The 17,055-nt window shown below is 34.8% G+C and overlaps 2 protein-coding genes across 15 annotated transcripts; both read left to right on the plus strand.

The window, feature by feature from the left end:
* The first annotated feature begins 1,634 nt into the window (after window positions 1-1,634).
* On the plus strand, window positions 1,635-8,540 carry LOC132603327 (uncharacterized). Of its 7 annotated transcripts, none has more exons than XR_009568169.1 (5): window positions 1,635-1,875; window positions 2,746-3,531; window positions 7,579-7,672; window positions 8,034-8,188; window positions 8,369-8,469. XR_009568169.1 is itself a non-coding variant. In XM_060316344.1 (3 exons), exons 1-2 carry the CDS (start codon window positions 2,464-2,466, stop codon window positions 3,518-3,520), a joined length of 759 nt encoding a protein of 252 aa, XP_060172327.1. In that variant the 5' UTR covers window positions 2,449-2,463; the 3' UTR covers window positions 3,521-3,531; window positions 5,872-6,124. The 7 variants fall into 7 exon arrangements, 2 of the variants coding, with proteins under 2 accessions (XP_060172327.1, XP_060172335.1); XR_009568174.1 differs by having other exon boundaries at window positions 2,765-3,531; XR_009568176.1 differs by lacking the exon at window positions 1,635-1,875 and adding an exon at window positions 2,422-2,440 and having other exon boundaries at window positions 2,765-3,531; window positions 8,369-8,540.
* Window positions 8,541-10,501: 1,961 nt separating this feature from the next.
* On the plus strand, window positions 10,502-16,917 carry LOC132603307 (uncharacterized). Of its 8 annotated transcripts, none has more exons than XR_009568164.1 (5): window positions 10,502-10,697; window positions 11,022-11,788; window positions 15,951-16,016; window positions 16,383-16,537; window positions 16,718-16,917. XR_009568164.1 is itself a non-coding variant. In XM_060316318.1 (2 exons), exon 1 carries the CDS (start codon window positions 10,869-10,871, stop codon window positions 11,775-11,777), a length of 909 nt encoding a protein of 302 aa, XP_060172301.1. In that variant the 5' UTR covers window positions 10,757-10,868; the 3' UTR covers window positions 11,778-11,788; window positions 12,891-14,230. The 8 variants fall into 8 exon arrangements, 1 of the variants encoding a protein (XP_060172301.1); XR_009568163.1 differs by lacking the exon at window positions 10,502-10,697 and adding an exon at window positions 10,705-10,723; XR_009568153.1 differs by lacking the exon at window positions 10,502-10,697 and adding an exon at window positions 14,261-14,363 and having other exon boundaries at window positions 10,757-11,788.
* Window positions 16,918-17,055: the final 138 nt, after the last annotated feature.

Raw genomic sequence — 17,055 nt, forward strand, 5'->3', positions numbered from 1 at the left:
TTTTTGTAAAGACCCCTTTTAACTAATTTCCTCCATTTAAAAAGCTCTAAATACAGTTAGCTAAAACTAAAAAATGAAATAGAGGTACACGTGAGTAGGGGTGTACAAAGTAAACCGACAAATCGCACCAAATCGATAAACCGAGAAAAAAAACCGACTAGTGGTTTGGTGTTGAAAAAAATACCTGACCATAATTGGTTTGGTTTGATTTTAGCTAAAAAAAGTCAAATCGAACCAAACCAACCCGACATTACATGTATTCAATTTTTAAATTATTTTATACATAAAACTATTTATTTGTAATGTAATTTATAAATATTTCTTAAATTTTTGCATAGTTTTTTTTATCTATTATCATATTATTCAAGCTTGAACTTAGAATTTTGAATGTCAATAAGTTTTATATCCTATGGATATTAGTAACTCATATAAAGTCCAAACCAAAATCAACCTAACACTAATACTAACAAAAGAAAAATCAATTTACCACTAGGAATGACAATAATGTTGGATATCTATTCTTTAGTTTTGCATAATTGGTTTAAAGAGTGAAAATACATAACTTAAGTTTTTTTCTTGTCATGTAATTAATACTTATTAGCCGTACTTATTTTAGCATGACTTAGTATTTTTAGATTATGATCATTTTCTTTATGACTTATTAATTAGCAATATTTATTTTAACCGATTTTATTATTTTTTGTTGAATATTTTAATACAATGTCATCATTCTTTTGACTTTTATGTTATTTTCTTATGAAATACCTTAATTATATAGTTGTATCTTACTAGAACTAAAGAAATATTTGAAGTAAAAGTTATATGTTTTGTATCAAGAATATTCCGAAAAAAACCCCAAAAAAATCCGAGAAAACCGAATAACCCGAGAAAATCAGAGGTTGAAAAATCCGAATTTTATTGATTTAGTGTATAAATTTAAAAATCCGACGCAATTGATTTGGTTTGGTGTTAAAAAATCCGACGTTCGTGAAACACATTATATTAAGTAAAAAGAAGTGAAATGCCTCAATTAAATGGAAACATTAATACTAATAGCCTGTTTGGCCAAACTTATTTTTCCCTCAAAAGTACTTATTTTTAAAAAGTGAGGTGTTTGGCCAAACTTTTGAGAGAAAATAAGTGCTTTTGGGGAGTAGCAGAAGCAGTTTTTTAGAAGCTAAAAATAACTTTTGTCCAAAAGCACTTTTTTGAAAAACACTTTTGAGAAAAATACACATAGAAACACTTTTTAAAAACTTGGTCAAATACTAATTGCTGTTCAAAAGTGTTTTTTTAAATTAATTGGCCAAACACAAGCTGTTTTTTTGGCAAAAGTCCTTTTTTGAAAAGTATAAAGTACTTTTTAAAATAAGTTGATTTTAGAAACTTGGCCAAACAGGCTATAATAGTCAGACTGGGATGTTTGTGCAAAATTTCCTTTTACGAGTTAATTTGCAACAATTTGTATAAGCAATTTAATATGGCTTAGAGGCAAATTTAACAGTAATTAAAAAAAAAAAAGAAAAAAAGTGAGATGTGTCAATAAATAAAAAACTACTCCATATTAGTCAAATTGGGGCGTTTGTGCAAAATTGCATTTTGTAGGAGTTAGTTTGCGGCATTTGGGCATGTAATTGGGTGAAGATGCACAAAATGTTTACGTGGCCTTAGGGTTTTCATACAACACACAGCGCAGCCTCGCTTTTTCTGCTCTGTGAAGATGGGTCACTCTTAACATCTGGAACGCTCACCCCAAGAACTACGGCCCTGGTTCTCACAATTGGGCCGAGACAGCCCGTACACTACAATACCCTAAACTCGAGAAATCGCTAAAGCTTCGTTCTCTTGCTCCTCTACGGCTCTTCACTCTTGAGGGTACCAATTAATTTAATCACGCTTACAGTTTTGTATCTTCAGTCCGTTTTGCCAATATATTTTTAGGCTTTGTTTCTAATTTTTGAAATTAGTTAAGTGTGAAATTCAAGGACCATGTTTTGATTTTTTATTTTTTTTATTTTTTATGTTTCTCTTGTTTGTTAATAAATTGTTCATACTTACATATTTCAGAAAAGAAGTGTTAAATGATTGGATTGATGTAACTGATTCTCTATTGCCCTTTTGCTGTAAGCTGTTATTTGTATTTAGTAAAATTAGCAAGATGACTGCTAGACCTTTCTGCAGTTGCGTATTTGTGCTTCTGGGACTTGTAAGCTTTTAAAGAGGCCTGCCTGTATGGGGTTATGTTTGGACTATAGCTGCATAAAAGTGTCTTGTTTTCGGGAAGTCATTTTTTGTTGGCTTTCAATGTTTCTTTTTGAATATCTGAGTTTTTGGACTTTTGGCCCTTTTAAATGAGTGCTAGTTGTTGAATTAATTGACTTAGATGTTTCCCGGGGCTGCATAGTGGACATGTAGATATTGCATTCTATACTAGTTACAAGTGAGTGAAGTGACAACACTCTGATGGTAGGCTTTAGACTTGAGCATTTGTGCTTGTCGGAGGTAGCAGGCTGCTCGATGGATTAGTCGAGCTGTCAAGGCTAGAACCATCGTCATCAAAGAAGAATTTTTTTGACTTAAATTGAGTCTTTACTTGCATTTTTGTCCTGCTATGTTGGCATTGCCTTATTTTGTATGCCGACATAGCACGTATTCTTCTGTTTTAACTGTTGGTTTGTGTTATATGCCTACTATCTTTGGGGTTCTTCCTTACTTCTTTCAATCTTTGCACAACGACGTTCTCAGGTTTCTTTATCCCTGGCAGAATCAAATTGTTGAGATGAGAAAAGACAAGCCAGCTGTTGCAAGTTCAAGTAAAATCAAATTTGAAGACTCTGATGAGCATGAATCTTCGTCTGAAGATGAGGAGGCAAAGGAGATAGAGGAGGAGCTTGCGGATGTGACCTTTGAGGAATTGCAGAGAGCACGGTCTGATGGGTCGGACACAGTGTATAGGAAGCTTAATTCGGAAGGGAAAAATAGCCGAGCGAACAAGAACAGGCCAATGGAGATGAGTAGCAAGAAGCCAGTGAGCAGATTTAGGGAAATTATCCAAGTTCCTAAAAAAGCCACGCGTGACCCTCGCTTTGAGTCTTTAACTGGCCAGCTCGATGTAGAACGGTTCAAAAAGAGATACAATTTTCTTTATGAGGATAATCTTCCAGCAGAAAAAGAGGAGCTGAAGAAACAGATGAGGAAATCAAATGATGCAGAAGAGATAAGTGAACTGAAAAGTCGCATTTCTTGGATTGACAAACAATTGAAATCAGCCGGAACGAAGCACACTGAGAAAGAAATTCTGCAAGAGCACAAGAAGAAAGAGAGAGAGGCTGCTAAGCAAGGGAAACAACCTTATTACCTCAAAAATTCTGAAATTCAGAAGCGCAAACTTATTGAGAAATACAAGGAACTCGAAGCATCTGGCAAACTGGAAGCATATATTGAGAAGAAAAGGCGCAAGAATGCTTCGAAAGACCACAGATTCTTGCCATATCGGCGTCCCGGCGAGCAAGAAAACTAGTGAAATAACAGGTTTGTTGAATGCTGTAGCAATTTTTTTTCTTGGGTTTCTCCTCACAAGTATGTAGAGAACTTACCTGCTAGGCATGACAATGGATGGGCCTAAGTCCATCAGTTCTTTTGTTTACCTCAAGGGGCAACTACAGGACTACTCCTATGTATGGCTCTGTATAGCTGGACTTAGAGCCTGTTTGGATGGGCTTATGCCTATAAGCTGCAAACAGCTTATAAGCTAAACAAAATAAGTTGGGGTAGTCTAACTTATTTTTTTTGGCTTATAAGCTGTTTTCAGCTTATAAACTGCTTTAGATAAGCTATCAAACGGGCCCAATTATTTTTTTGAGCTTATTTTAAACACAAAATGACTTTAAGCTGGCCAGCTAAACACTCAAAAAAGCTGAAAACCAAACAGGCTCTTAGTGACTTTACTAGTTATTTTTCAGAGCCTTGAAGAAGTAATTAATTTATGAGCACCTACAAGAATACGGTTGAGCAGTCTACCCTCCAAGTGACTCATTTTGCTTCTAATTTTTCTGAGTAGATCTTTGATGATTAGTTGATGGTAGAACAAGGAAACCTGTAGAGTTTGTCGATTGTTATTGCTACTCGGTCTATTTTTTTTTAGTTGCTAAAAGAATGAATTGGATATTCCAATTAAAGGAAGCTGAATACTTTCTTTCGAATTCCAAGTAAAAGATGTGCTACACTGCTACTGTTGTTGAATAGTTACATAAAAATTAGTTTCTTCACTACATCCATCTATTCGTAATGTGAAAATACCATGTGATTGTAAATTAAACGTGAGCAGAATCCATCAGAACTGTATTTCTCTTGAAACTTTTTGTCATTTAGACTTGTAAAGAGTTGTCTCAATTAGTATAAGCTTGTTGTCTGTTGATTTTTACTGAAGTGAAGTGAAGTTAACAACTTTTAACATTTACATCAATTTAACTCATCTAATGTTATTTCAACAGTGTCTAGTTCAGAGTAAGGGGGAGAGGATAGGAGAGAGGGTAATCCCTTTTGTGCACAGTTAGCTCAAAGACACTGCAAGTTTATCAATAAGCAAATCAGGGATGAAAGTTAATTCACTGCTTGAGTAGATTGATCTTGGGTTGGGCTCCCAAAATTTGATGTTCCGCTATTGCTGTGCAATACACACAATTTACTTTCACTCTGATGGGGGGTGGGCCTCTGTCCAATTACTAAAGATGGCTGAGAGTGAATAAGTTTTTAAGTATCACTATTTGATAACCAATGATAAATAACCTGCTGTTCCAAGTTGAACTATATTGAAATGTCCAAGAATTTTTGAAATCTTATGTAACTTAAATCCTTTTACTAAATCATAGAGGACCTACATTAGCTTCTGAGTTTCATTCCTCTTGAAGTCACTACTGTGTATTGGATTAACAATTACGGAAACATAGCACGTGGAATGCCAATACAAACGAGTCTTAACTAGTTTCTTTATTGCTGTATCTAGAATAGTGTGAGTTATTAACAATTGGACTTGGTTAAGCGTCTCAATCTTATCACAGACTCAATTTCTTTCCTATTATCAAAGGTGACAATTTGTGTCCAAAAGTTGGATCCTAATTTTCTCTTGTAAATAATGATTAAAAAAGTATTTCAGCTATACCCATCGTTCAGCAATTATTTTGTACTTCGGTGTTAAAATTTACTTATTTTCGGGGAAAAAAGTTATGTTGAGAGATTTACTGTTCTTCAGAGTTCGACCATAAGGAAGAGAAAGCACTTCGGTATATTGAGATAGTGATATTTTTTGAATTATTTTCGTAGAACCAAAACGTAATACGTCGTTATCTTAGGAAATCCCACAAGCTAAAACTCTATTCTCATTCACAGAAATCTCTGTTCAATAGTGTCCAAGAAAGGCCATCAGTCTCAATCACTAGAGAAATATGAATTTATAAGATGTCTAAAATGAAACATCAATATCAGGACAAGCATGATTGATAAGCCAAACCCTGCTTGAAGTGATCATTCATGTTTGCCATTCATTATGTCCCAATAGTACTAGGAATTAGCATTTTAATTCAATGCATTTTGGCTTAGCGCTCGATTTGTTTCTTTCTTAGACAAAACTATTAGTATTAGTGAGCCTCCTTATGCTTGGATGTTAAATACTTTACATTGAATATATACCTCTATGGTACGTATCAAACTTAATAACAATTGTATCTCAATTTCAAGCTAGTTGAAATCGGTTATACAAATCCTCAATAGCATAAATGCTTAATTTAGTTTCATAATTTATTTTAATACTCCGTATGCATTTAAATAATTATCTAATATTAGGGATTCTCTAATATCCTTTAGTGGTGACAGTAGGAGAAGCTAGAGATGGGCATTTGGAGTGTCAAAAACAAGGCGGAAGTACTATTCAAGTGATTTGTGCGGCTCTAAAAAAGTATTTATATGGTAAAACAAAGTATTTCATCATGTATTCCAATAAAGGAGGGATGATTGGCTGTTTTCCAAATTTAAATTGACAACAAGCTAGTCATTTTGTGCGACTCTATAATATTGCTACTTAGGTTTTTGAGGGAGAGAGATTCATCTATCCAAATTATATTTGGTACTTTTTGCTTGGCAATAATCAATCTGAGTATCTGATCAACTTACAAAACATTATTGGACTAGATTTAATTCACTTTTTTTTCTTAAAAGAAATGACGGAATGTACCTTTTTAGATTTTCAATACTAGCAATTTTCATCAAATCAAAATGGTAAATAACATCAGTATTGATGTACAAGTCACTATGAGAACTATAGGAATAATGGTCCATCGGTTTTAATGGTCCATCGGTTTTAATGCTCTCGTGTCCTTGTCCTGTACTATTTATTAAAAGCACCAGTTTGTGTTTCTTGTAACCACGAAATAAAATTTCCATTCTCGGGAATGTAGAAAAAAAAACCTACTAAGGGATGTGTGCGAGGAATATATAGCAAATTCTTTATCATTTTTTGATTCCTCATTCGGTGTTCATTACCTTTATCTAGCCCCGCTTTTGCAACAAGAAGTCTTATAGTTGAGAAGTAAAATGTTTCCTAACAGAAACAATTTCATTACCCAAGACCTGGTTTAACCTGAGACCTCTAATTATCCTTCTATTATACTACTATTAAATTCTTTTGAGTCAAGAAATGAGAGCTACTCCCTCCATCTCATATTACTTGTCCATTTTCTCCTTTACACACCCTTTAAGAAATAATAATTTCTGTTGCCACATAATCCAAATGTATGATATGACCTGATGACTATGTTGTTAGTTTTTCTCCTTGTGAAATAGTCCTGGGAACAATTTTGCTTGCTTGTGAATAAGCTGCTTTATGTTATTATGATTGTTGAAAGTAAAGGATATATCGAGATACATTTTTCTAATATAAGTAAATTGAGATGACAGTAAGATGAGAAAAAACTGTATTTTGCCGCTTCTGAAGATACATTTTTCTAATAAAAGTGAATTGAGATGACAGTAAGATGAGAAAAAACTGTATTTCGCTGCTTCTAAAGGTCCATAAAGCTCGTTGCTGCATTTCTTGGCTAATAGAAGCAAACAGTAAGTCAAGACAAGTTAGATAGAATCTCAAAGGTCCACTTGATAGAACCAGGGGACAGGAGTTTTACTTGTTATACTAAAATAGTTTGGAATCTTTGCTAATGCCGATCCTATGCTTAAAATATAGCAATTTTGGCCTCCATTTTTTGTTAGCAATATTTTGTGTTTATGGGAGGGGGAAGTTTAAGGAGTGGTGGATAAAATGTTGACCTATTAAAAGTAGGAGAGAGGAAGAAAATTGGAAAAACAGTCAATGAAGTTAAGCGCACACATCCAAATCTGATGCTTGGAGATTAACTACAGATCTTGTTTGTTGCAATCTCTTCCCGGGTTATTTTATTGTTGTATGCCAATTGGTTTCACTTAGTTTCTGGCATTACTGAATGCTAGACAGATGCTAGCAGGAGCGTTACAGAAGAGATCTGTCATATTTGCATACAGGAGTAACTCTAATCTTTGTCTTTGCAACAGGCTAAAGGTTGTACCTTGACTGATGGAGCGAGGGCATTGTCAAAGCATGTGAACAGAAGCAGCGACAGCTACTGGGGTAGCTTTTCTGGAAGTGGTTAGTTCCTCATTCCAGGGCCCTTCAATCTAAATATTCTTGAGTTGCATGTGAGATTCTGATGCTTGAGCTATGTTTGTTATTTTTCTTTTGCGAGTATCATTTTGCTTCTGGAAGGCAATTCCTGTCATCACCTGACCCATTAGACAAATCATTAATATATTATACATGGGTGCATTTAGCCTCTTTATTCCCTGATCTGTGACCTTTTTGCCTTTCTGTGGAGTAAGCTTATGCACTGCAGGATGTACCTCTCTGTTGTGGAGAAGGAGATAGAATAAGATCATATATTGCTAGCAAGAATTCTCTTTGTGCGCTTAGTTTTTCTTCTTAAGAAGCTACTATCTTTTTCGCTTTCCAGATTCCGATAAAAATAGGGTTGCCCTGGATGTCATCAGCGACTTAATAACTCGTTGCTGCTGGATGAATGTGCATATTGTTCCACCACATGGGGTTGTTTTTGAGATAAGAGTTGCTAATGGTTATGGTGCACGGTGGTCCAAAGATGGAAGTAAGGTATACTACGCTTAGAGCTCATATTCTTGTTTCACCATTCATGAAAGTTTCTATAACATAAAACAGTTGTTACAAAATTTCCACGAGTATCTGATCAATTGTCAGTGAAAAGTAGTTAAGGTTGGTTTTTTTTTCAAAAACTAGCTGGTGGAAACTAAGAAATTTCCATTGGATATGCAGTTTATTGGTTTTCTTGAGCCCTACATGGAGGATGGCCATTCAAAGGGATGGAGGCACTGAATAGCAGAAGATACAGTTTAATCTTTGGATTTTTTTTATTTTTTATTTTTTTATAAAACGGGGAACTTTGCTAACTGTAGGAATCATTCCCTTCTGTTTATTATTTTTCATAGCCTATGCATTTCACTAATGGTTAATCACGATGGATTACTACCTTAATAAAAAGCATTTAACCCTCCACAAAATAGTTCAAGATAGAGAAAAAGAGGAATTAACGCAAGTCAACAATATGCTCTTGTGTGTTAAGCTCACAAATGGCTTCCATAAGAGGCGTCTTTATTTTTGGTCCACTTAATAAAGTTTTAAAAAATAGCCTCTGCTTTAGAAATTATTCTACCGGATATAAGTTGTGGACATAAATTAATTTTGAATATAAGGTAGAAGCTTAGGATATTTTAAGACAGTGAACTTGCTCAATTGACTATAAATTCTGTCTTATAGGCAAAAGTTAGAACTTATGTTTGATGGTCAACAAAAGTTCTTTTTAGCGAATTTTTTCAAGTTAAGATCATTTTTGAAAGATTTTGTTAAGCGGGATAAAAATTCAAAATCGAACACTTTTGGTGATGCCTTGTATTGCCTAATGCATAAAGCTTGGTGAGAATTAAGTTATTTCGCAACATACTTGAATTTTGATTATGAGACAACTTGATAGGCTGAGATAAGATGGTCATTCTGTACAAAACATTTTAACATTTAACAGTGATAGAAAATTAAAAGGTTATATCTAATTGTTTTTTTTTTTAATTTCTGCGTAAATTATAAAAAGGTTGTAAAAGAGATATAATCAAAACATTCATGATTTTCTTGATAAAAAGAAAACGAGAAAATAATGAAACATAAAAAAGATTATAGATGATGCTAGATAAATATGTTAGACGAAATTTACCATTATATAAAAGTTTGAAGGAGAATATTATTTTTATTCCTTTTTATTTTTAGGTGTAGAAAAGGCAGAGAACTTTGGTCTTTTGAACTTGGACCTTGTAGTTAAAGATTCAAGGGCAATTCGCAAAATTGCCCTTCTTTTGGGATGGTTTTTAAATTTTGCCCCTCATATTTGCGGTCTTTAAGTTTTGTCATTAGCTTGGATACCTGAGATTTTGGGTTTGAACTTCCGCTCAGGCATAAAATAAATAAAAAAATTCGCAAGGCAGGGATGGAGGGAGTGTATGCCGGATCCGACATAAAGTCCTTAAGGAAAAAACTAAAGCTATGCAGGAGGGGCATAACTTTTCCTCAAAGCATAGTTTAGTCATGCCTTATGGGGCAAAACTTTTCCTTAAGGAACTATGCCTTATGAGACAGACTTTTAATTAAGGCATAAAGCAAAAGTATACTTCATAGGGCACAATTTTTCCTTAAGGCAAACTTTTAGTTATGCCTTAAGGAAAAGTTCCGCCTTATGGGCATACTTTTGGTTATATTTTACGGGACACACTTTTAGTTAAAGCATAACTAAGAGCCCGTTTGGATTGGCTTATAAGTTGGCTTATAAGCTGTTTTCAGCTTTTTTGAGTGTTTGGCTGGCTAGCTTAAAGTCATTTTATGCTTAAAATAAGCTCAAAAAAATAATTGGACTCATTTAACTTAGTTTATCTAAAGCAGCTTATAAGCTGAAAATAGCTTATAAGCCAAAAAAAAATAAGTTGGATTACCCAACTTATTTTTTTCAGCTTATAAGCTGCAAACAGCTTTAAGCTGTAAGCCAATCCAAACGGGCTCTAAAAGTATGTCTCATAAGGCGGGACTTTTCCTTAAGGCATAATTAAAAATTTGCCTTGAAAAGTTAAAATTAGTTAAGTGTGAAATTCAAGGACCATGTTTTGATTTTTTGATTTTTATTTTTTATGTTTCTCTTGTTTGTTAATAAATTGTTCATATTTACATATTTCAGAAAAGAAGTGTTAAATGATTGGATTGATGTAATTGATTCTCTATTGCCCTTTTGCTTTAAGCTGTTATTTGTATTTAGTAAAATTAGCAAGATGACTGCTAGACCTTCCTGCAGTTGCGTATTTGTGCTTCTGGGACTTGTAAGCTTTTAAAGAGGCCTGCCTGTATGGGTTATGTTTGGACTATAGCTGCATAAAAGTGTCTTGTTTTCGGGAAGTCATTTTTTGTTGGCTTTCAATGTTTCTTTTTGAATATCTGAGTTTTTGGACTTTTGGCCCTTTTAAATGAGTGCTAGTTGTTGAATTAATTGACTTAGATGTTTCCCGGGGCTGCATAGTGGACATGTAGATATTGCATTCTATACTAGTTACAAGTGAGTGAAGTGACAACACTCTGATGGTAGGCTTTAGACTTGAGCATTTGTGCTTGTCGGAGGTAGCAAGCTGCTCGATGGATTAGTCGAGCTGTCAAGGCTAGAACCATCGTCATCAAAGAAGAATTTTTTTGACTTAAATTGAGTCTTTACTTGCATTTTTGTCCTGCTATGTTGGCATTGCCTTATTTTGTATGCCGACATAGCACGTATTCTTCTGTTTTAACTGTTGGTTTGTGTTATATGCCTACTATCTTTGGGGTTCTTCCTTACTTCTTTCAATCTTTGCACAACGACGTTCTCAGGTTTCTTTTTCCCTGGCAGAATCAAATTGTTGAGATGAGAAAAGACAAGCCAGCTGTTGCAAGTTCAAGTAAAATCAAATTTGAAGACTCTGATGAGCATGAATCTTCGTCTGAAGATGAGGAGGCAAAGGAGATAGAGGAGGAGCTTGCGGATGTGACCTTTGAGGAATTGCAGAGAGCACGGTCTGATGGGTCGGACACAGTGTATAGGAAGCTTAATTCGGAAGGGAAAAATAGCCGAGCGAACAAGAACAGGCCAATGGAGATGAGTAGCAAGAAGCCAGTGAGCAGATTTAGGGAAATTATCCAAGTTCCTAAAAAAGCCACGCGTGACCCTCGCTTTGAGTCTTTAACTGGCCAGCTCGATGTAGAACGATTCAAAAAGAGATATAATTTTCTTTACGAGGATAATCTTCCAGCAGAAAAAGAGGAGCTGAAGAAACAGATGAGGAAATCAAATGATGCAGAAGAGATAAGTGAACTGAAAAGTCGCATTTCTTGGATTGACAAACAATTGAAATCAGCCGGAACGAAACACACTGAGAGAGAAATTCTGCAAGAGCACAAGAAGAAAGAGAGAGAGGCTGCTAAGCAAGGGAAACAACCTTATTACCTCAAAAATTCTGAAATTCAGAAGCGCAAACTTATTGAGAAATACAAGGAACTCAAAGCATCTGGCAAACTGGAAGCATATATTGAGAAGAAAAGGCGCAAGAATGCTTCGAAAGACCACAGATTCTTGCCATATCGGCGTCCCGGCGAGCAAGAAAACTAGTGAAATAACAGGTTTGTTGATTGCTGTAGCAATTTTTTTTTCTTGGGTTTCTCCTCACAAGTATGTAGAGAACTTACCTGCTAGGCATGACAATGGGCCTTTCTCATTCAAGGTGTAGAGGCATCTAGTGAAATAACAGGTTTGTTGAATGCTGTAGCAATTTTTTTTTCTTGGGTTTCTTCTCACAAGTATGTAGAGAACTTACCTGGTAGGCATGGCAATGGGCCTTTCTCATTCAAGGTGTAGAGGCATCAGTTCTTTTGTTTACTTCAAGGGGCAACTACAGGGCTACTCCTATGTATGGCTCTGTATAGCTGGACTTAGAGCCTGTTTGGATGGGCTTATGCCTATAAGCTGCAAACAGCTTATAAGCTAAACAAAATAAGTTGGGGTAGTCTAACTTATTTTTTTTGGCTTATAAGCTGTTTTCAGCTTATACACTTCTTTAGATAAGCTATCAAACGGGCCCAGTTATTTTTTTGAGCTTATTTTAAGCACAAAATGACTTTAAGCTGGCCAGCTGAACACTCAAAAAAGCTGAAAACCAAACGGTCTCTTAGTGACTTTACTAGTTATTTTTCAGAGCCTTGAAGAAGTAATTAATTTATGAGCACCTACAAGAATACAGTTGAGCAGTCTACCCTCCAAGTGACTCATTTTGCTTCTAATTTTTCTGAGTAGATCTTTGATGATTAGTTGATGGTAGAACAAGGAAACTTGTAGAGTTTGTCGATTGTTATTGCTACTCGGTCTATTTTTTTCTAGTTGCTAAAAGAATGAATTGATTATTCCAATTAAAGGAAGCTGAATACTTTCTTTCGAATTCCAAGTAAAAGATGTGCTACATTGCTACTGTTGTTGAATAGTTACATAAAAATTAGTTTCTTCACTACATCCATCTATTCGTAATGTGAAAATACCATGTGATTGTAAATTAAACGTGAGAAAGAATCCATCAGAACTGTATTTCTCTTGAAACTTTTTGTCATTTAGACTTGTAAAGAGTTGTCTCAATTAGTATAAGCTGTTGTCTGTTGATTTTTACTGAAGTGAAGTGAAGTTAACAACTTTAACATTTACATCAATTTAACTCATCTAATGTTATTTCAACAGTGTCTAGTTCAGAGTAAGGGGGAGAGGATAGGAGAGAGGGTAATCCCTTTAGTGCACAGTTAGCTCAAAGATACTGCAAGTTTATCAATAAGCAAATCAGGGATGAAAGTTAATTCACTGCTTGAGTAGATTGATCTTGGGTTGGGCTCCCAAAATTTGATGTTCCGCTATTGCAGTGCAATACACACAATTTACTTTCACTCTGATGGGGTGTGGGCCTCTGTCCAATTACTAAAGATGGCTGAGAGTGAATAAGTTTTTAAGTATCACTATTTGATAACCAATGATAAATAACCTGCTGTTCCAAGTTGAACTATATTGAAATGTCCAAGAATTTTTGAAATCTTATGTAACTTAAATCCTTTTACTAAATCATAGAGGACCTACATTAGCTTCTGAGTTTCATTCCTCTTGAAGTCACTACTGTGTATTGGATTAACAATTACGGAAACATAGCACGTGGAATGCCAATACAAACGAGTCTTAACTAGTTTCTTTATTGCTGTATCTAGAATAGTGTGAGTTATTAACAATTGGACTTGGTTAAGCGTCTCAATCTTATCACAGACTCAATTTCTTTCCTATTATCAAAGGTGACAATTTGTGTCCAAAAGTTGGATCCTAATTTTCTCTTGTAAATAATGATTAAAAAAGTATTTCAGCTATACCCATCGTTCAGCAATTATTTTGTACTTCGGTGTTAAAATTTACTTATTTTCGGGGAAAAAAGTTATGTTGAGAGATTTACTGTTCTTCAGAGTTCGACCATAAGGAAGAGAAAGCACTTCGGTATATTGAGATAGTGATATTTTTTGAATTATTTTCGTAGAACCAAAACGTAATACGTCGTTATCTTAGGAAATCCCACAAGCTAAAACTCTATTCTCATTCACAGAAATCTCTGTTCAATAGTGTCCAAGAAAGGCCATCAGTCTCAATCACTAGAGAAATATGAATTTATAAGATGTCTAAAATGAAACATCATTATCAGGACAAGGATCATGATTGATAAGCCAAACCCTTCTTGAAGTGATCATTCATGTTTGCCATTCATTATGTCCCAATAGTACTAGGAGTTAGCATTGTAATTCAATGCATTGTGGCTTAGCGCTCGATTTGTTTCTTTCTTAGACAAAACTATTAGTATTAGTGAGCCTCCTTATTCTTGGATGTTAAATACTTTACATTGAATATACCTCTATGGTACGTATCAAACTTAATAACAATTGTATCTCAATTTCAAGCTAGTTGAAATTGGTTATACAAATCCTTAATATCATAAATATTTAATTTAGTTTCATAATGTATTTTAATACTCGGTATGCATTTAAATAATTATCTAATATTAGGGATTCTCTAATATCCTTTAGTGGTGACAGTAGGAGAAGCTAGAGATGGGCATTTGGAGTGTCAAAAACAAGGCGGAAGTACTATTCAAGTGATTTGTGCGGCTCTAAAAAAAGTATTCATATGGTAAAACAAAGTATTTCATCATGTATTCCAATAAAGGAGGGATGATTGGCTGTTTTCCAAATTTAAATTGACAACAAGCTAGTCATTTTGTGGGACTCTATAATATTGCTACTTAGGTTTTTGAGGGAGAGAGAAATTCATCTATCCAAATTATATTTGGTACTTTTTGCTTGGCAATAATCAATCTGAGTATCTGATCAACTTACAGCGTTTATTGGACTAGATTTAATTCACTTTTTTTCTTAAAAGAAATGACGGAATGTACCCTGTTAGATTTTCAATACTAGCAATTTTCATCAAATCAAAATGGTAAATAACATCAGTATTGATGTACAAGTCACTATGAGAACTATAGGAATAATGGTCCATCGGTTTTAATGCTCTCGTGTCCTTGTCCTGTACTATTTATTAAAAGCACCAGTTTGTGTTTCTTGTAACCACGAAATAAAATTTCCATTCTCGGGAATGTAGAAAAAAAAAACTACTAAGGGATGTGTGCGAGGAATATATAGCAAATTCTTTATCATTTTTTGATTCCTCATTCGGTGTTCATTACCTTTATCTAGCCCTGCTTTTGCAACAAGAAGTCTTATAGTTGAGAAGTAAAATGTTTCCTAACAGAAACAATTTCATTACCCAAGACCTGGTTTAACCTGAGACCTCTAATTATCCTTCTATTAAATTCTTTTGATTCATGAAATGAGAGCTACTCCCTCCATCTCATATTACTTGTTCATTTTCTCCTTTACACGCCCTTTAAGAAATAATAATTTCTGTTGCCACATAATCCAAATGTATGATATGGCCTGATGACTATGTTGTTAGTTTTTCTCCTTGTGAAATAGTCCTGGGAACAATTTTGCTTGCTTGTGAATAAGCTGCTTTATGTTATTATGATTGTTGAAAGTAAAGGATATATCGAGATACATTTTTCTAATATAAGTAAATTGAGATGACAGTAAGATGAGAAAAAACTGTATTTTGCCGCTTCTGAAGATACATTTTTCTAATAAAAGTGAATTGAGATGACAGTAAGATGAGAAAAAACTGTTTTTCGCTGCTTCTAAAGTTCCATAAAGCTCGTTGCTGCATTTATTGGCTAATAGAAGCAAACAGTAAGGCAAGACAAGTTAGATAGAATCTCAAAGGTCCACTTGATAGAACCAGGGGACAGGAGTTGAACTTGTTATACTAAAATAGTTTGGAATCTTTGCTAATGCCGATCCTATGCTTAAAATATAGCAATTTTGGCCTCCATTTTTTGTTAGCAATATTTTGTGTTTATGGGAGGGGGAAGTTTAAGGAGTGGTGGATAAAATGTTGACCTTTTAAAAGAAGTAGGAGAGGAAGAAAATTGGAAAAACAGTCAATGAAGTTAAGCGCAGACATCCAAATCCGACGCTTGGAGATTAACTACAGATCTTGTTTGTTGCAATCTCTTCCCGGGTTATTTTATTGTTGTATGCCAATTGGTTTTACTTAGTTTCTGGCATTACTGAATGCTAGACAGATGCTAGCAGGAGCGTTACAGAAGAGATCTATCATATTTGCATACGGGAGTAACTCTAATCTTTGTCTTTGCAACAGCGAGGGCATTGTCAAAGCATGTGAACAGAAGCAGCGACAGCTACTGGGGTAGCTTTTCTGGAAGTGGTTAGTTCCTCATTCCAGGGCCCTTCAATCTAAATATTCTTGAGTTGCATGTGAGATTCTGATGCTTGAGCTATGTTTGTTATTTTTCTTTTGCGAGTATCATTTTGCTTCTGGAAGGCAATTCCTGTCATCACCTGACCCATGAGACAAATCATTAATATATTATACATGGGTGCATTTAGCCTCTTTATTCCCTGATCTGTGACCTTTTTGCCTTTCCGTGGAGTAAGCTTATGCACTGCAGGATGTACCTCTCTGTTGTGGAGAAGGAGATAGAATAAGATCATATATTGCTAGCAAGAATTCTCTTTGTGCGCTTAGTTTTTCTTCTTAAGAAGCTACTGTCTCATCTTTTTCGCTTTCCAGATTCCGATAAAAATAGGGTTGCCCTGGATGTCATCAGCGACTTAATAACTCGTTGCTGCTGGATGAATGTGCATATTGTTCCACCACATGGAGTTGTTTTTGAGATAAGAGTTGCTAATGGTTATGGTGCACGGTGGTCCAAAGATGGAAGTAAGGTATACTACGCTTAGAGCTCATATTCTTGTTTCACCATTCGTGAAAGTTTCTATAACATAGAACAGTTGTTACAAAATTTCCACGAGTATCTGATCAATTGTCAGTGAAAAGTAGTTAAGGTTGGTTTTTTTTTCAAAAACTAGCTGGTGGAGACTAAGAAATTTCCATTGGATATGCAGTTTATTGGTTTTCTTGAGCCCAACATGGAGGATGGCCATTCAAAGGGATGGAGGCACTGAATAGCAGAAGATACAGTTTAATCTTTGGATTTTTTTTATTTTTTATTTTTTTATAAAACGGGGAACTTTGCTAACTGTAGGAATCATTCCGTTCTGTTTATCATTTTTCATAGCCTATGCATTTCACTAATGGTTAATCACGATGGATTACTACCTTAATAAAAAGCATTTAACCCTCCACAAAATAGTTCAAGATAGAGAAAAAGAGGAATTAACGCAAGTCAACAATATGCTCTTGTGTGTTAAGCTCACAAATGGCTTCCATAAGAGGCGTCTTT

The sequence above is a fragment of the Lycium barbarum genome, chromosome 1, assembly GCF_019175385.1.
Source record: "Lycium barbarum isolate Lr01 chromosome 1, ASM1917538v2, whole genome shotgun sequence".
In the NCBI taxonomy this organism is placed as follows: Eukaryota; Viridiplantae; Streptophyta; class Magnoliopsida; order Solanales; family Solanaceae; genus Lycium; species Lycium barbarum.